Source organism: Vidua macroura, chromosome 2 (genome assembly GCF_024509145.1).
Source record: "Vidua macroura isolate BioBank_ID:100142 chromosome 2, ASM2450914v1, whole genome shotgun sequence".
Lineage (NCBI taxonomy): Eukaryota > Metazoa > Chordata > Aves > Passeriformes > Viduidae > Vidua > Vidua macroura.
The window spans coordinates 4899523-4919617 of record NC_071572.1 but is presented as its reverse complement, the minus strand read 5'-3'; the positions used below and the strand labels follow the sequence as shown (position 1 = coordinate 4919617).

The window sequence follows — 20095 nt, the reverse complement described above, 5'->3', positions numbered from 1 at the left end:
TTTACAGACTTTTAGCCAGAAGGGGTAATTCTGTGGAAAAGAATTGCAAAATAATACATAGGAAACTGCAAAGATGAAATTTAAAAAGATGAGAGAATCCTATTTTCTTTGCATTCCTCATTTTGCATCTCACTACCTTGTCAGCTAGAGATGTCATTACACTATTCTGGCCACCAGGACTGGGATCCTGCTGGCCTTATCCCAAAATTGGTTTTCATAAGGAAAGCTCCTGCAGCCAGGTTTCTTGATACAGTTACACTGCCTCAGTATTGATATTCTAGTGGTGTAAAATTCCCTTCTAGTTCATCTTCCTAGTTAAAGCTAGAAAGTGTAATGAAAACATGACCCAACCCAACTGGACTGATTGGCTTAACACTGTATGTCCACTATCCCATTGTGGCTCTCCATGGGCTCGGTCAGGACAGCGTATGGCTGGGCACTGGGGACCAGCCTGCCACAGTGAGACAATGTCAAGTGCCCTCTATTGCATCTCTAAAGTTCTCCTACTGCATTGGTTCAGCTGCTTTTCCTTTACCTCTCCGCTCGGATTTTGTATCTGAGGACAAAATAGGCAATGAGGCGCAGGGAGAAGAAGAAAATCCCAAGAACAATGAAGTCCAGGTAAAGTTTGGCATTTTCTACATCCAGTTCTTTCAGGATGGCCTCTGATTTTTGAAAGTGGCAGGTGTCATCTTTGTCACAGTGCAGATCTTCTCGATCCAGTCCGTAGATGGAGAGGATGACTCCTTCGAACCCATATCTGGAAAGAAGAAGGAGGGATTACAAGGAAAATCCTGATGATCTGGTTAGAAGTTCAACACAATCCCTGGGAGAGCTCAGCTGAACTGCTGAGGGGTTCAATATTGCTCTGACACGTCTGTCTTGGGGCAAGCTCCATCCCTGTTGCAATCAGGCACATCACATGCCACGGCCATTTCATGTAAGAGGGAACAAGGGCAGGAGTTTTGCCTTTAATGCTTCCAGTTAGTGCACAGTGCAATTTCTCCAAAAGAAAAATGTCAAATCAGAAAGCAGCATAATTTCAGCTCATATTCAGAAATTCCTCATTTAAAAGTGACATCATAATTTCTTTTTTTTCTTTTTTTTTTTTTTTTAAACAAGCAACAGGGATACCGTTATGGCTTGAAGTCAAAAATGTGTTAAAACCAGCATCAGTCTAGAATGTCCCTTCTCCTTTCCCCTGTGCACTAACAGTTTTACTGATAAAACTGTATTGGCTTTTGCAAGGAGATAAACCATCATGGATCTCAGGCATATGAAAGCTCCCTCTGGCTTCAGGAGACCCCACACGAGCCAGGCAATGATTTATGGCCTCACCTTGAATTCTAAGTATTAATTCAGGGGGTGCAGTCTCATTATCTTTGATAGAAATCTGTGTAGGACCTCACCTGGCAACAAAGAGGATTTTTTTTTGCCTGGGATTTCTCAGTAACAGTGCAGCTTGGGCAGGGTGGGGAAATGGGGAATGGGAAAATTCCCCTCTCCTAATTTCAGCTAAAAACATTTCAGTGTCTAGTCTAAACTATCCCTCCAGAGGTTTCCTGGAGGGAATTGTCCCCTCCTAAGACAGCTGTGTCAGATACAGAAGGCATATAAGGTGCCTAGGGATCTTAAAGCAGCAGTTTAAATTAGAGGTGACACAAATCCTGTGCCTCTTGTGGCAGTGCTACTGCAAAACTTAAAAACAGGCCTTTATCCAACAAACCTATCTAGGATACAGCACTGAATTATACATTTTCTGTATAATTGAAATGGGGTGCTGGCATCAATTTCTCAGTTGGTGATGTCCCTATTATTTCATACATCCACTATTGCAAAATCCAGGAAAATTTTCATGCTATGCAATCCCACTCAATTCAAAGGGACTGACACAGACTTGTGGCCAGTAACCCATTCCTATTTATTTCACAACATAAACAACTTAAAATGCAGAGAGATAATGTGGTTTACATCACATGTGTGAGTATGTTTACACTCTAAAAGAACATGCTGTGAACAGTCTCTTTGGCACCAGAAATAACCAAGCAAGCAAGCAAAGGCAAACAAACAGCATTTCCAGATGGGTGGGTGAAAGCCTCCCCAGCAGTACCTGACATAGGAAATGTAGGACATCCACTGGAGGTATGTTGGGATGGTGTCAAAGCTGACAAAAAACCCAGAGAACAGGAGGACTGGGATGGCAGTAACTGGGCCCACAAAAGTTGCCACCTGTGAAGACAAGGAACAGAGTGTCTCTTGTCAGAAAGACAGAGAAAAAGTAAAAGTTAACTTGCTCTTCTATGGCTCCTAGGAGTAATTCTACTCCCCCAAATTATCACAGTTTGAAATACTAGAAAAGTGCTGATTTTCTTCTCCTTGTGAGATTTCCTGTGAGGGGAAGAGCAGAAGCACAGGGATCATGCAGTAAGGCCATGCTGGTCTCCACAAGCTGGCACAGAGAGGGAATCGAGGGTTCTACTGCAGAAATCGTGACAGCTTCAATGCATATTGAGGTCAGAATCGTCTGTTCTGCTGTGGAATGGTCACCTCAGCACATCTCCTGCCAGGAGTTACATGGCCAGCTTCCAGTCATGCCAACAGCTGCCACTCTCCCTCACTTTCCAGAAATTTGGGGTTTGGGCAAGCCTTTTCCTACCTTTCCTTCTACAGTTTTTCTGGGCGTGCATGGAATAACCTTCTCCTGAGCTACTGTGAAAAATTTCCAGTTTGCGGGGATGCAGAAACACATCAGTCCTGCAGTTTCCAGGACCTGCTCAGTCTGGGATGAACAGCAAGTGACAATCCACTCAAGCAGGGGCAGGCACAGCCCCTTCAGGTGGGGCAGGAACTGCAGAGCCTCACATCCAGGGCATGTCTGTGCTCTGGGGTGAGTGGGGAGCATCAAGAACTCTGCTACAGCAAGAAACTTTCTGCCTGTCACCTCTCAACAAACATCTTGGGGACACAGCAGCCCTGACAGGGAGCAGAGTTAGGACACAGCAGAGCTCCTGTGAGACCACGAAACAGCATCAGTACTGTCTTAGGTTGAAAGATGTGGCTGGGGGTGTGTGTTCTACCACCATCTGTCAGAGCTGGGGCAGTTCTCTGCTGTTCATTGGGCAGTTTTTTCTTTATCTCTCCCACAACCAATCTTCCCTCCAGGAGATCTCTTCTGTTCATGGGCCATTAATTATTAATTATCTTCTGTTAATGGCCAGTGAGTGTCCCTGCATGGCTGAGAAAATTCCATCATCCCATGGGGAGATGCTCCACCCAGGGAGGAGCCAAGCATTCCTACCTGGATACAATCTGACTTTGGGAACACCACAGCAGCCTCTGCCCACTGCATTCCCAGAGGAGCAGCTTTCTTCTCCCCTGCATTCCCAGAGGAGCAGCTTTCTTCCCCACTGCATTCCCAGAGGAAGCCCAGGCCCATCTCCAGCAGCCCTGGAGCTTCTGAGGAAAACTCCAGCCTTGTCCAGGATCCCTGCTCCAGCAGAAGCACAGCTGGCACTGCAGGAGGGCTGAGCCCCCATGGAATGGGACTGCTGCCACCACCCTGACCCACAGGCTGCCAGGGCCTGCTCTGACTCTGGCAGTGTTTGGTTGTTTTTTTGTTTGTTTGTTTGTTTTTGTTGTTGTTTTTTGTTTGTTTGTTTGTTTGTTTTGTTTTTTTTTTGTTTTGTTTTGTTTTGTTTTGTTTTTTGTTTTGGTTTTTTTTTTGGTTTTTTTTTTTTTTGGTACTATTGCATTTGTATTTTTAATTTTCCTACTACAGAACTGTTATTCCTACTCCCACATCTTTGCCTGAGAGCCCCTTAATTTCAAAATTATAATAATTCAGAGGGAGGGGGTTTACATTTTCCATTTCAAGGGAGGCTCCCACCTTCCTTAGCAGACACCTGTCTTTCCAAACCAAGACAAGTACCTGGAGGGATGTGGAGGCTGCACCTATGAGCAGGCCCAGTGACTGAGCCACCAGGGATGTCATGGTCCCCAGGGCCGCGAAGAGGACGAAGCGGAGCGCGTCGGAGGGCTGGGAAGTCATCCAGTACACGATGCTGCAGTAAGCCACAGGGAACATGATCTGCAAGGACAGGCACTGGGAGTTAGCCCCCGACAGCCAGACATTCACTGCTACTCTGAGCGAGACAAAAACGTGGGGGGGGTTCCCATTAATCCACAGCTCCCAGCCTTTCCATGACATGACAGGGCTGGGATACCTGCCTTTCTACTTGGGCATTTGAAAACATATTCCACTCCCATCCCTTCACAATTCCCCTCCTGCAAATAGGCAAAGCTGGTCATGTGTTTAATTGGAGAATGTTGGGTCAGGTCTCAGCTTTTGTGAAGTCCTGCACTCTCAGAGTGCTTCTGATTCATCCCTGAAGCTTCACCAGACACATATGGACATTTCCCCCACTATTCCAATGGATAAAATACCAGTACAGATCTTCTTGGCAAGTGGGCTGGTCATTCATGAACTGAAATGGTTCTACCTTATTGAAGAGTAGAGCATGTACCTGAAAAGGAACATCAGCCATGGTTTTGGCGAGGTAATAGGCTTTCAGGCTGTACCAGTAGTTCAGATGCTCTCTGAGAAATACTCCCATCTCAAGGGGAACTGCAGAGAACACAGATTATTCACTTAGATTGGTGCAGGGTGCAATACTGCTTCACATAAAAACAAAGCGAATGTTGTTGTTAAACACATAAAAACAAGACTCATCCATGTCTAATCCTGCACTGCTGCAGTCCCAGGGTGGGACTGGAACCCTCAGGTCTTTGACAGAGCAGCAAAGGTTTCAGTGATTTGTAATGGAATATGAAAGGTCAGCCCCTAGATCTGCTCTCTGTTGAGACTATGACCAGTCTACTCAGATGATCTGAACCTCCCTTAAAGAGGATTTTTCAATTAAATGTGGTGTCAAAACTTAAAGGACTTGGTTATTCTTCTTGGTCCAACAGGGAATCCAAAGTAACAGCACTCCCAGAGCAAGTATGAAACAGTCCATTCTGCAGGAGTTTGCTTCTGACGCCACATGAATAAGCTGATTTTATGCAGGAGTCATAACTTGGAAGCCCCAGAGAGATTATTCCATCCTCCCTAAGTCCAACAACAAGCTCAGGGCATGGTTGAGATGCACTGGGATAAGGAGAAATTCCAGTCCAGGACTGTAACACTGAACTGTCCGTGCTGAAAAACACTGGAAAAACTGGGCCAAGCTGGCCAAACCTGTTTCTGCTTGCATAGTAGTGCTTCTGTGGGGGCAAGATTTATCCCTCCACCTGTCTTAGAGGTAGAATCACAAGTCAGATGCTGTCTTACACAAAAGCAGACACACTCCACCATTCCAACATCCCCTCCCCAGTGGTGTGACTCACAGGTGAGGACGGTCGGCATGAGCGCAGCAAACATGAGGAACAACATGGAGAAGAAGAGGAACCCCGAGTTGCTGAGGACTTTCTTGGCTTCATTGCCAATGCCCAAGTAGAGCAATCCAATGAGCAGCCCAATGCCAATGTGTGAGGTGATCCTCAAGTGTGTCAGGACCTGTGAAAAGCAAAGAGTGGCATTTATCAGAAAGTCTGGGCTCAAAACCAGTGACAGCGTGGCTGAAATCAGATAGATTGCAGGAAAGGAGCACTTATGTCCAGAAAACCTTATATAGAAATCATTGAGTGGTTTGGGTTGGAAGGGGCCTTAAAGAACACCAAGTTCCAATGCCCTGCCATGAGAAATGTTAATTTCCTGCTGGGTAAGAAAAATTATGAGCTTCCCACGAAAATTTCTTCCTGGTAATACAGGCATGAACTGCAAATGCTGCAGCCTGAAATCTCACTGTCTGACAATATCATGGAGCCACTGGCTCTTATTCATCAGGGAAAAGAGACTTTCTGACTAAAAGATAAATTTCCCCAGAGCAGAAGAGAAGCAGAAAAGGTATTTCAGGCTTTTGTAGACAAAAGTAACTTCATCAGGAATAAATTAGCTTTCTCTGCCTTCTCTGCAACACAGTATTCCCACAAGAGGCTTGGAAGAACAAAAGAAATAACATTGGGAACAACTGCAAGCCTTTAGAGTCGAGAGGAAAAAAAATATATTAAAAACAACATTGAGCCTTCAATCTATGCATCAGCAAATCAGTTGCAGTTTCTCCTGATCTTAATTCATTAACTTAATTATTCCTTGTTGACAAATGCACTTATAAAAAGCAGGAAGGGAGAATAAGTTATGGCAAAGAAGCAAATGTTTTATCTACCAGTTTTCTATTTCCAAAAGTGAAGACTTTAAGTAGTAGCTTTACATCACACTGAAGTTATTATCTCTGCCATCCTGAATTTTCTGGAAAACCTAATTTTGTGACACAGCACTACAACTTCCCACTCACTTTTCAGTAGGATTAATAACTGTATAAGGGACCTGCCAGCACAGAGGGGATTTAAACTTTGGGTTTTTAGGCCAGGTGCTTCTGCGTGCTTTGTAGAAAGCTGTCGTTCACAATGAAGATGGTAGCGCTAACAGCAAGACTGAAAGATCAGCCTCTTCCCTTTGAAATTCTGTGACAATTCATGGATGGGCTGCTGGACAGGACCCCTGAGGTGTATTGCAGTGCCTCACACACAGCTGAACAGATCTTTTGGCCACAGAAGTTAGTATAAAGCCATTCTTACCGAGTCCCTCATGATGGTGAGGAAAGTTCTTTTGAAGAGGATGCAGAACTGGGTTAGGCAGCTGGCAGAGAAGCTGTGGCAGCCTTCTGTGGAGGAGGAGTCCTGCAGAAACACACAGAGAATAAACTCCTTCCTTTGCAGTATCTGCTTTGGTTTTCATTCACAAAAGCCCACTCACATCAGCTGAGTGTGCCCAGAGACTCCTCCACTGACGGAGGATTTAAATTCCCTCCCTCCCCCTGCAGCCCTCTGGGCTGAGATGCACAGAATACCTCTTCAGAGGGCCGGTGCCAGAGGAAGGGGTTCAGCTCGTTCTCCCCAGCCACGTCTCTCTTGTAGTCTGTGTCACAAATCCTCTCCCTCACAGCCCTGACCAGGCGGCTGTTCTGGTCCCCGTACTCACCCGAGGCCACTTCCATTACTACAAAAACAGAAGGTTGAAGTTACTGCTTTGCAAAAGTTGAAGTTACTGCTGACCAGGTACAAGCCTTGCTGCTAAATCCCCTTGGTGCTGCAGCACTGACAAAACCTGTCACCTGCAAATTCATGTCTCTACACAAACAACATTTAAATGCATCTTTCCATAAATCTTCAGAGTGATCTCTTCATCCTGGAAGTTAAATGAACCAGTTCAGAGGAAAGGCAGTGAATACAGAAAATAGACAAAAGTCTATTTTTGTGGCATTTTCTTTTTTTTTTTTTTAGTTAAGAAACAGCACTGAAAAAACCCTCAATGCTCTAACCTGTACAATACCACAGTGGTACTGCTCAAGATAAAAAGAAAACAAGCACAATACTGGAGCCACTTTAAAAAGTCACTAATACTAGTTACTATGAAACACTAAAGAATACACTTTATCTTTCATTTCCTGAACCTGGACTTCTAAGAGAGAGAAATACTCACTAAATCCTACCACTAGATGGCATTCAAATTACTTTGGGAAAAAAAAAATCTGATTACTTTTATTTTGAATTTTGGTTCGTATATGGACAAAGCATGTAAGAATATATGTACAGAAGTATAAATCACACCATGGTTTTCCTTACCCTGAAGGTGATAAAATGATAAAATACAAAATGATAAAATACAAAAAAAATGAAATAAACTATTCAAGCTGTCCTTACCAAAATCTGCTGGGTTGTGGTAGGTTGGACAATTCAACCCCAAATCTCTCAAGTAAGGGACGAGGTTTGTCACCTTCCCACGGTAAATACACTGACCTTGACTTAGAACATAGAGCTGGAAAAGAAGAAGAAAAGAAAAAAAAAAAAAAAAAAAAAGAAAAAAAAAGAAAATAGAAGGAAAAGAAATAAGAAAAAAAATGTGAAATAGCATCAAAATATTTGAACCTGTTGCCCAATAACATCTCCTTGTCCCTGTGGGAAGAACACCTTGGGAAAAATCTGTCACCACTTGAAATTAACTTTGCATGGAATCACAACTAATGGAAAATTTAAAGCCTGGAGTTGGAATTCTGCACACATTGCCTGCAGGACTTCAAACACATTAACACAGAAACACACTAATTCCAGCCTTTGGCACATGCTGAAAATAGACAAGGAGCTGGAGAGCCAAGCCATCTAATTTCCACACATTATGGATATTTTGGGCTGGGAGACAAGGCTGGTGGGATGGAAGGAGAGCTGGGAGAGCACAGCAACAGCAAACAGCTCAATCACTCACTTTTAGCCACAATTTTGACTTTAAATAAACCTCCCTGCCAGACTGGCAATCTGCAAGAGTTTGTTCACCTGTGGTGGTGGAGGTTTTCTCTCAGCTCTCACAGGACTAATCTAAATCCTCTAACAAGACTAAAATATATTTTTTAATCTAATCTAAACACACATGGTCCACATGCCATTGTTAGCTGGGAGAGAAGTTCTCCAACTGACTTAATTTCAATTAATTTTAAATACTAAATTTGATTATTATTATTTCATGTGAATTAACTCTTCTCAATCTACACCTGTGTATCTAGGATACACAGATATGTTGCAGACGTTGACATTGCAGCTCTCCTGCTTTTATATTGCTCTAATTTACTTCAGTGACCGCCCTGTAACCAGGAGCAGTGCTGGGTGAAGGCATGATAATCACCAACGCAATAAACATGATTTCACAAACCTAACAGCAAGATTCTTCACAAACATTACACATAAATAAAGGAAAGAGGCAAAGAAGAAGGAAAAAAACCCATAATAAATAAGTATATTTTGCTGTTATTTATTTTCTTTATATGATTTGTAGCCATCAACTAGAATTATTCATGTTTTTTGATTAAAGAGTGTAGCCTTGAAAGCATAACCACCCTGAACTACGCATGAAGAGAAAGTATGAGAGCAATACCTGGTCAAAGAGCTCAAACAGCTTTGCACTGGGCTGGTGAATCGTGCAGATGATGGATCTGCCACCCTGGGCCAAAGCCTTCATCAGAGAGACCACCTGAAAACATGATGCACTATCCAAGCCGCTGGAAAAAAACCAAACAAGTTCGTTTGTCAGCCAAACAGGCACCACTCAAAACCAGCACATGCATTTGCTACGTGGTATCCCATTATTATCCTTTTACAAATTTTCTCTGTAGCAGTTTCATTTTATCATATGCCAACCTTATGCTTGTACTTCTCCATCAGGCTTTTAATTAAGTTGGAAGCATGCCTGGGAATGAAAAAGAGTATTCTCAAAGCTGCCTTAAGGGACTTCTGCATTTCAGGGCTGCAGATTTAAATGCTCCCAACTTTAATGAATAGATACATATTCATAGCTTTGCCAGCCTCCTCCCAGACTGATCACATTCATTACCAAAAGTCACATTTTAAAATGTTTATATTCAAGCAGTCTTTGCTTGAAAAAGAAAATCCATGCCACAATATTTTCCTCTCTCTTTTCCTTCCTCCTGCAGTTTGTGAATGCTTTAAATATTACTTACAGCCCCACAGTCCAGCAGTTGCAGCAGTGACCAAAGGCACCAAGAGCCCAAATCAAATTATTTCTTGGCCCTATTCAGTGCTTGCAGGCAACACAAGAGGAGCCTTTTCCAAGGATTTAGAGGTGAATAGCTTTTCTGTAGCTCTGTTCTGCTATGCAAAACCACATTTGTCTGTGTTTGATTTTTGGCCTGGAAGTACCTGGTTGGTTCATCGAAGAACATGACAGGAGGGTTGTTCACCAGCTCCAAAGCAATGGCAAGGCGCTTCCTCTGGCCTCCAGAGAGACTCCCAGTCCTCGTGTTGGCACACGTCAGCAAACCAAGGGCTGTCAGGATTTCCTTCACCTGGAGGGAGCAGAACATTCCACAGGGTTAGAACACGAAAAGCCTCCAGCCCCTCCACTGATTTTCACGGAGGTTGCAAACCATCTCACGACTTTATCACCCACACACTCAAAGCCTTTTTCCATCTAATGTGGCATTTTTTAGACTCGGTGTTAACAGTCTACCATTTACTGTTTTGACCCAAATTCCACTTGCCTGTCCTGCATGACCTCACTCAGTAAAGAGGTGAAAAAGGAGTGGAAATCAGTTCTCCTATAGCTGTGTATTTATGGGTATGGCACAGACATCAAAAGAACTTTGCAGCATGTCAGGGGTTCTTACACAGTGAAACCAAGAAGCTTCTTTCAATAGAACTCTGGGGCTGTCTCTACGAGGGAGTCTATAACAAAAACCAGTGGTTTCTGTAGAGCAGTGACCTGCTTTATGTCCTCTGTTCTCCACAGTCTCCTCTTTCATGTGCAGCCATTGATTTCAAGTGTTTTCATTCCACTCAGAGTCAATGCAGTTGTCACAGGTACTCTCGGATGTTTGGGATTTCCTCAAGGCACAGCCTCAGGAAGGGCACAGCTCGTCCCAGTGTTTTTGGAGCAAAAGGAGAACAATCTCAGGCACTATGATTTTTTCTGTTTCAGTGACTGTAGATCTGGTCTGGTAGCCCTATATAAGGGAAATAGCTCTTTGGCCTCAATAAAAGCATGGACACAAAGATGAGTGAATCCATGAGCTACATTGCTCATGCAATTAACAAACTCCACCACTTCAAAGGTAGAAAGCAGCCCAGACATTTCACTGAAGTTTAGGAAACAGAGCCCACCATTTTTCAAAGTATCAGCTGCTTGGATGGAGAGAGTTTTCCAGAAAGAGTGCCTGACCTGGTGAAAATTGGTGAGACCAACCAGGGCCTGACCCTTTGCTTGTCCTGATTTTGATTTCCAGGAGTTCCCTCTCCCAGTAAGAGGGAGTAAAAAAATAACAAAACCCACTAAGACTTGTTTCTCATAGAAGACATCCCAACAACCTCATTCCCTTTATCTCTGGGAAGGGCAAACAGGACTCAGGCAGCACAAGCAAGGACAACTAGAAACATAAACTGTGGTTCACTGGAGGATTTTAACTTGTCCCTGCTTTAAACAAGAGTCTGCATTCCTGCTAGCACAAGTGTGTAAATTCATAGCATTTATATGTGATAAACACTTACACTCCAATTTACAACAATAAAATGAATTATCTTCTCCTGCACAGGCCAGTAACATGAAATAGAAAATTCTTCTAACATGTGTTGAATAAACACAGCACAGATTTTAACTCAAAGAGCTGCTTGTAATTACAGTGGCAGTGTGAACAAGTGAATTAACTTGCTTGGCCTAACTTCACTAAAGTGTAAATGAACTAAGGCTTCCAAAGTACAGTTAACAACTGTTTCTATATAAATTTATTTTCCAATAGAAAAACAACCTGTTTGTTTTCTACACAACAAGCTGATTCCTGTAAGTTTCCCTTTCTGATTTTCAAGGATTCTTTTGACTCTGAAGAAATGCCCATTACTCCAATTTGTAAATAAACACAGACAAAGGACAGTCAAAAAACCAGTTGATCTATCTAGGAAGTTGCCACAGTTTTCATATTTCAGGAAAAGTTGTGCTTTTCCCCATGGATGGGTTAGAGGAGCACAGTTCCTAGTGCAGGTCCAGCTGGGTGATTTATCCCACCCCACATGAGATGCCTGAGCCCTGACACGCACATAGGAGAATCCAAGGTGCTCAGGTGCATTAACAGGGATCCTGCAGAACCCATTAATTTGTTTCTGTAAACCTTTTACAATTTTCCAGTCTTGTACTGAAAGTAGCTTTCATGGAGACTGTGGTGAACATTCCCTCCTGATGACACATGTCAGCCTAGAGGATATGAATTATTCTGTCATTGCAAGACCAGTGCAGTTCAGTATTAGATAAAAAATGTCTGCTTTACAGAGCTCACTTCTTGGCATCCCCCAAATTCTAGTTTGATGGGCAGTGTACATACCATTTCTCTCCTCCCTTCATCTTTCTCTTGAAGTTTCAGATGAGCAGACACCTGGAATGCAAAACAGTGGAATTTGATTTTGAAGCACAGCCAGCACTCAGAGCAGACGTCTCAGGCACAGCACTCCAAGGTACCACTTGAACAACTCCTTTCAACCCAGTCACAAAACCTGAACTTGAACTACAATGTTCCAGTCACGAGCGTCACATTTTTCTGTGCAGTAAATAACTGAGTCTAATTTGACTTAGGCAAAGCACCTGACAGAAAGTGTATTAAAATAAAGGCCATTCTGCAAGTCAAAGAGCTTTACAGGAGGATGGGAGAGTGACATATTTTGCACATCCAAAAACTTCCCAGGTAATGCTAGAAACACAGTTTATTTGTGGTTCATTCACACTGTTAACTGAACTCTGCCATTCTCCAGCATGCAAACAAGTGAGCACAGAAATAAATAATCTTGTGAAAGATGTCATCTGCTGTCCTGAAAGGCAGCTCCACGAAGCATCATGATTAACCTTTATTAAAAGCAATTAAACTGTTAGGTAATTATTTTTTGTCAGAGCCTTGATTGATTAATTTTAGACAGCAGCTATAATCTGGGCCAAATTCTGCAAAAGTGGTCCCATGAGATTCTGATGAAAACACTCAAGTAAACAAAAGAGAAGAAAACCTTCTCCACAGAAAAAGAGCCTTTGCAGAAAATTAGCCACATAAAAAGTGGAGTGATTTCTTCTGGCCTGAAAATTTGTGAATTGAGCTGGCACAGTGTGAGCAACCTAAGCCTTATTTTGGTAACAATTTCTGAGAAAAACTGGCCCATTTCTCAAGCTGAGCTACAGACACTTCCAGACTAACTGGTCAAGTTGGCAATTCATAAACTTGCTGATGCGATGCAAAACAATGAGAAGAATTAATGTTGCTTGTGCATCCTGGACTTATTCTGTTCCTGTTTTTTTCCCATGAAGAAATGAAAGAGATTTTATAAAATGCCTTTATTTTTAAAAAGGCACAAAAGAGTCGAAGTGGCAGAGAGATCACACTGAAGTGTAAATACAAATTTTCAGTCAGAACATGAAAGATGGGGAGAAAGAGAGCGAGATGAGGTTACACATCCACCCCCAAGCAAACAGATGGTCCCTACAAAGGCTCATTTGTGAAGAATTTCAGGTTCTATTCTCTAGGAGATCTAAGGAGGAGACACTTAGATCTCCTTCCAAATCACAATGCTGGGCACAAACTGGAAATTATAAAGCCAAAGAATCCCTAGAAGGATGAGCCTGAAATGGAATTCAAGGCATCATCAAATTCCAAGAACTTTCACTGAGCGGGATCAGACAGGGATAACATCTTGTGGCACTGCCAGGGGTAGGACCAAGGGCACAACAGAAACCATTTTCCATTTTCTTCTGCTCAGATAAATTAGAGCAAGGAACAAAGCTCACCATCATAGCTTCCTGGACAGTGAGGTGAGGAAGGAGCATGTCGTCCTGCATGATGTAGCAGGAGACCTTGCGGAAGGAGCGCAGGTCGCGGGGCTGCCCGTTGATGAGGATTTCTCCTTTCATTCCCGTCTCTCTGAAACCAAACAGCAACAACCAGAGGTGAATCTCACCATCACTTGTGCTGCCAAATGACTCAGCACGTGGAAGTCTTAGGCAGTTATTGTCACTATGAAATAAATTTGGTAGACTGGATAGAAATGAAATTATTTCCAGATTACGCTTTCTATCATATAAAGCTTCATGCCATGATGCTGAAAATTTTACTCAAATTGTGTGCTGTCGTATATAAATCTGAAAAAATATCAAGAAATTAAAGTTGGGGTTTTTTTTAGGTTTCTCTATCCTGTTCCTCATGCCCCAAATGACAAGGCAGAGACACCTTTTACAACCATACAAGAGGGGATTTAGAAAAAATGAAACACAATCACTGCATTTTGGTGAGGAAGACATCAACATTATGAAGTGGTGACTAAAAAGAGTAGATTTTTCAAGTGTTTATGTGATTTAAAAAGCATCACAAACATAAGACACTGAGTCAGATTTGTTACACAGCCAAAAAAACAGATTTTCTTTATATGTGTGTTTTTTGGATTTTAAATTGATTCCTATTTTTGGATCAGACCTGTTAAGAGATAAATCCCAAGTGACCAAAACAGGACACAGAGCAAAAAAGATAAGCAAAAAGAATCTAATTCAAAATCTTTGAAGTGCCTGTTTTTGACAAACTCTAGGACAAAATTTCTTCTTCTGTTGCCTCCAAGGAGCCTCAGCCTCGGTGACTTTATCTTATCTTGGGATTTTCATTGGTACTGACCTGTATCCTGCCAGAATATTCATAAGCGTTGACTTCCCAGCTCCTGAAGGTCCCATAATTGCAACAAGTTCTCCACTGCTGAACTTCCCTGAAATTCCTTTCAAAAGGGTCTTATAACCTGGAAGAAGGCAGAAAAGTTCACTGAACCCTTAATCACATCTGGGGAGCAATAAAAGTTCGTTTCCACTGAATATTGATGACAAATGGGCATTAACAGCCACCTACTGAGAGACTGATGCCAACATCAGCAAAATAACTATCAGAAGCCAAATTGTGGGTGGGAGCAGCAGCTTCCTGCCATGACACAAATGGGATTACAGGGTCTCACATTCTTGCCTCAGTGCAGGATGATTTTTAAACAGAGCTATGAAGCCTTGCTGCCATTCTCTAAGTGTCCTCTCAGAGTATTTTACCAGGAAGCTGTTAAAATATCCAGTACTCCACAGCTAACAGTCTTGGAGCAGGCTGCCCTCCAGTCACTGCAGTTTCAGTGCCAAAATTCTGCCCTCTCACCAAAACAGCAGTTTCTTAGAGAGAGCAACAGCCAAGGTCTCAAAGACCTTTGCCTTTTTCCATAAAAGAAATGGAAAAAATGTCCTGTATCACAAGAAACTCAGCAGAAGGAGACACACAAATTTCTTAGTTCTCTTGCCACAAGTACTCTTTTACCAGAGGAACTCTAAAGGCTTTTCTAGACAGGGAGACTGACCACAGTAACTGTAAAAACAATTTCTAGGGAAAATTTATAGTTAAGAACATGCAGGGTGTTCCTCTTGTTTAGATTAATCCATTCCAAAACTTCATGCCACTATAATTGCATCCTCAGGCAAGGATGTTCTAGAGTGACACCACCACCTTCTTCAAGCATTTCAACTTATTTCTCATTTAATTCGCTTTGCCAGCAAACCTTTATTAAAAGCCTTAACTCCATGGTATTCCAAGTGTAAGCAAACTGTGCTCCAATGAGAATTCCAGATGTGGACCAATTGCATCCACCTTGCCCTGCAGAATTTCCACGTAAAGGCATAAAAACTGTAAGGTGGAGAGAGCCCTGATCACCATTAAATTTTTCAGGATCTCTTTCCCTTTTGTCTTTTTTTTTTTTTTTTTTTTTTTTTTGCTTGCTTACTTTATTCTAATTACCAGTGCTTGTAGCTAAAGCTTTTAATAATAAAAAAATGCTAAGTAAGGTGTCAAAAGCCAGTCTCATATGTTGACAATGTTTATGTGGTTCAATTAAAACTAAAACAGAAGGGTGGAAAATCCATTTTAATGCAGAGTCAGGGTTTTGCAGTTCATTTTTCCACCCTGGTGGATATGCAAGCAGGATGTACATTCCACATGTAAACTATCCCAGAGCTCTGATGATCAGCACAGGCTGTAGCTGGAACAAGGAAATGCTGTAAAAAAACCCACATTGTCTGCAAGCTCCTAGAAAAAAAAAAAAAAAAAAAAGAATTGTGGGTTATCTTCTGATTTCTCTTTCTTCCTAACTTCATTATTTGTTTTCATCTCCACTTATTCTCTTTCAATTTTCTTCTTGTCACCATTCTGAATTCACACTCCTCCTGTGCTACAAGAGAGCAAACTTTGCACCAAAAACATTGTCATGCTGCTCTGGGGTCTCCAAATCCACAGCAAATCCTCTTCCCTGAGCACACCCCAGCCCAGGGGCAATGCAGGAGCCACAGAACCTCTCTAGAAATATCTGATCCTACTGTTTTCATGGCAGATGTCCTAGAAAATGTAACCGACTAAATGGATCAAAACCACTGTTTTCTTGAGTGCCTTTTTTTTTTTTTTCTTAAACAGGCCAGTAATTTTTCACTACAAATCTTGTCCTGTACCTAAAGGAAACAACATGTTTGGAAGCCAGGAGGTAGCACAGATACAAAAATAGCAGGGTATCCACATAGCCTGTTTATGGCACAAGTCCTGAAAAGGAAAGCAAGGACAATCTATCAAAAGGAACAGCAGCTCTGAAAAGAGAAATCCATGGCACCCCCACCAGGTCAAGCAGCTTGTCCTTCACACCAAGGCCCCCAACCACAGCAGCATCTGAAGGCAAAGGGCAAGGAACAATCAGGCCTTTCAGACGTGGCAATATTTAATAAACAGGATCTGCAGGGACAGAGTTCTTCATTCTCCCTCTTCAGTGTAATGAGAACCTGCTCCCTCCCAACCCTGTTAAACCTCAGGGACTCAAATATTAGAATGTGCCACCAAATGTTAGAATGCACCACCAATTATTTGCATTATGCACCAGGCAGTAAATATTGCACGAACTCGTGAGGGAGGATAAAAAATGCACACTGCCATCAATGAGGGACATGCAACCTAAAATACAGGCTCAGGAGCTGCAAACATGTGGTAACATTGATATCATTACTTAAACTGAAACCTTTCCTCTCCTTGCATATGACTGTGAGGTTTAACATTACACACATTAAAGTCACTTTTCCAGAGTTTCACAAGTGATGATTGGTTTATCTTTAACTGCAGTATCTTCCCCCTCATGACCTTCATGTGTTTCTGTCCCTCTGATAGAGTTTTCCATTTTAAGTACCCTGCACACGATGTTAAATCACAGCAGGACTCATCACAGAGACAGAGAGTCAGCTTGAAAAAGACCTCCAAGATCATCAAGTCCAAGCTTTGACTGATCATCGCCCTGTCAACTAGCACAGAGCACCAAGTGCCACATGCAGTCATTCCTTGAACACCTCCAGGGGTGGGGGCTCCACCACCTCCCTGAGCAGCCCCTTCCCATGCCTGACCACCCTTTCCATGAAGAAATTCTGCCTGAAATTCTCAGCAAGTCATTTGCTAAACAGTAGAGAAATAAGCTTTAAGAAGAAGTAAAAGAAAAGCCCCAAAACTATGAATATTAGATTAGGATCCTAATCACTGGCATTTTAAGTTGCTACAAACTCAAACTCCTCTCCTCCTTTGACTGGAAGCACATAATAAGCTTTTCCATTACAAAGGTTAATTTAGCAAACCCACAAAAAGATTTGACACCGTGGCAGTGGTGTGGTGCCCCAGTATAATCCTTTATGAGGAATTAAAGTCCCCTGAGCAACCACAGGCTCCCCTTTCAGAATACTGAGGCTAATCTTCAACTGAATCAGTTGACCTAAAACTTCTATACGGGGCCACGTGTCTTTCACGAGGAACAGATTATGCATTTGGAGGGGATTGTGTCCTCACAGCGAGGGCCTGTTCCACATCCATCTGCCAGACATCAGGAATTTCTCACTGCCTTCAGCCCCAGCCCAGCTCGTTTTCCTCAGTCCCTGCAGCAAGGAGCTTGGGTATGGGAGAGTTTAGTGGGAGGCTGGGCCTCAAAGCCAGCTCACACCAGGGTGGATGCACACCTTGGGCTGGTCAGTTCCAGCACCACAGCAGCTCTCTCCCCTTGGACTGGACTTACACCAAGGGCAAGTGTAGAATTGTGACTGTTGCCCTGATTTTTAAAAGTGTTAAGTTGTCTTTTGTGGTTCTTTTGAAAATTTTAAAGTTATTTTCAAAGTTTTACATGCCTTCTGCTGTTTACATATTTCTACTGGAGTTCTTACGCACTGTTTATGTAGATAATGATTGTTTTACGTTCTTCTTTGTGGGAGGAAAGAATTGATGGACTGTTGGTTTGACCAGTGTGGTTGGAGAGGTGGCAGTTTCATCCTCCAATCCACTGTCACTTTTAGAATTCTATATATTCCAAAGTCAGAAATAAAATTGGCTCTTTTTCTCTTTTGAACTTACCAAGCTTCTGTGTACTCATTTTGTGTCCAATAGCGACATGCGACTTTCTCCTTTTTCACTACTCCTAAAATTGTTTCAATTTCCAGTGGAAATCAGCCTGGATCTTTCAGTTTTCCTATGTCCCCTCCTTAAGTTACTGTGACACAACCTTTAAAATATATATATTTAGGGGCGATTCCTGTGGGAATTTTAATATCAGTTTTCAAGAACTACTTAAAATACGGGTTTGACATTAACACGCCATCACGAACCAGAACAACCCCTCAGCAAATTTCTCAGCCCAACCCCCTGAAAATAGAACACAGCAGAAACAAATCAAAACTGAAACAGAAAATTCTAGTGACACAAAACTTTTTCGGTCTTAATTTCACCTCACATTACATTCCGGAGTTCAAATGCTTCTCCTGAGAAGCAGAATGTGTTTTGTTTTCCCATGTTAGGATTTCCCAGGAAATCAAATGTGATATTCAATCACTGTGATATTTGACCATATTACAGCTGAACCACCTGCCTGGCCTGACCAGACCTCCCTTCCAGAGGTGGAATTCCCTCCCTTCTTGGCAGCAGCACAGAGCCCACAAAAGCCCCTTTTTCAATAAACGGACAGAGGTGACCTCGTGTCTCTGATGAAGATACTAAGGGAGCTCTCCTTCCTCAAGTCAACAAAATTTCTTTACTACTGGAATCAGCAAGGGAGAAACATTTTGATGGTTTTATTTGCTTCCCCGTAGATTTTACAGAGATTTATGGGGAGATCTGGTTTTACCATTCCCACAGAAATTATGATTAATCTGGAGAGAAGCAAGCCATCCCCTCCTCATCCTCGGGGTAGGAGCAATGCTTCAGGATGTGTCTGAATCAGCACCAATTAAAACACAACCAAAACCTACTCCTACCTCACAGTGAATTTCCTCAGGTAAACACCACCTCTAGGTTTTTGACTGAAATGCTTCATTCATTTGCATTTCATTGTCAGTAATCCTCATTTGTTATTCAGAGAAATGTCACACAGACTCGTGGAAGTTTCTAGGTGCTGTAACCTATTTCTACCTCCATCAGTGGGCACCCAGACCCCGTCTCAGGTCCCAGGTGAGCACAGCAGGTTTTTCCTGCTCGCTGCAATTAGAGCAGGATTTGTCCTTCCCAATGTATTTGAACTGCTTCTCTTTCATCACAAGCTCTTCTGGAGGCAGGAAATCACTGCTGGTGCCCTGCAAGTGCCACTGGCCTGAAACTGCTCAAAGGTTTCTCAGAGCATTTACTGAAGTAAAAGGTAACATGGGAAATTTCAACTCAAGGAGCACAAGTTTGGCAAAGCTACAAACAACTGGAAACTGAGCCACAAAGAAATCAGCATTTGGCACTTAAAAATCAAAACCAGAGACATCATAACCTGCTCTTTCCACACTCCCTGCCAGGCAGAAATGAAGCATTCCTTTATTAAAAATGAAGTAATTATACAAAGACTATATTTCTGCATCTTTTTGTGGTGCTTTTTTAAGACAGGATGTATTCCTACTGAGAAATATCCAGCTGGAAATACAGAAGACATCTCTGGCAACTACTGTATTACTTACCTGCCTTCCTCTAATGCTTTCAACAAGAAACATACGTTTTAAGCAGCAGTTTAAATTTCAATCCACAAATATGTTCTCTTACTGTACTGTCAGGCAAATTGTTTCTTAAATCACAACAAGAAACCACAGCAATTTCTTGGCACCGTATATTGACCCATTAAAGAATCCCCACTGTATTTTTCTATTCTAAATTTTACCTCTCAGCCCTCACCTCACCTCCTCTTACATCAATTAAGAAATCCCCAAACTTATGCAGAAGTCCAGGGAATTCTCCAGCACAAAACTGAAATAAGGGGATGTGGAGCCAAGCTGTCACATTGTTCCCCTTGAGGCAGGAGTAAGGAATCCTCCCTTTAAGGAAAAACACTCCTAGAAAATTCATGACTTTGCTGCTGCCCCGAGATCCACCAGAGTCCCACTTCCATGGCCAAAGGCCATTCCCTGGATTATGAACTGGACAGCAAC

The 20095-nt window shown here is 42.4% G+C and overlaps 1 protein-coding gene across 3 annotated transcripts in view; it reads right to left on the bottom strand.

Annotated features, from left to right (window-relative positions):
- The window catches only part of ABCG1 (ATP binding cassette subfamily G member 1), a 48352-nt gene continuing 28257 nt past the window's right edge, over positions 1 to 20095 (bottom strand). For 2 of the 3 annotated variants that reach the window (XM_053969287.1, XM_053969290.1), the window contains 13 exons: positions 14289 to 14406; positions 13415 to 13547; positions 11973 to 12023; positions 9805 to 9950; positions 9023 to 9146; positions 7801 to 7915; positions 6948 to 7096; positions 6676 to 6777; positions 5386 to 5554; positions 4524 to 4624; positions 3929 to 4087; positions 2111 to 2229; positions 1 to 760 (listed from right to left, as the gene is read on the bottom strand). In XM_053969287.1, coding sequence (XP_053825262.1) covers positions 532 to 760; positions 2111 to 2229; positions 3929 to 4087; positions 4524 to 4624; positions 5386 to 5554; positions 6676 to 6777; positions 6948 to 7096; positions 7801 to 7915; positions 9023 to 9146; positions 9805 to 9950; positions 11973 to 12023; positions 13415 to 13547; positions 14289 to 14406 — 1715 coding nt within the window. In that variant the 3' untranslated portion in view covers positions 1 to 531. Of the gene's footprint in view, positions 761 to 2110; positions 2230 to 3928; positions 4088 to 4523; positions 4625 to 5385; positions 5555 to 6675; positions 6820 to 6947; positions 7097 to 7800; positions 7916 to 9022; positions 9147 to 9804; positions 9951 to 11972; positions 12024 to 13414; positions 13548 to 14288; positions 14407 to 20095 lie in introns of all 3 variants that reach the window. The other variant, XM_053969278.1, reaches the window with a different exon arrangement.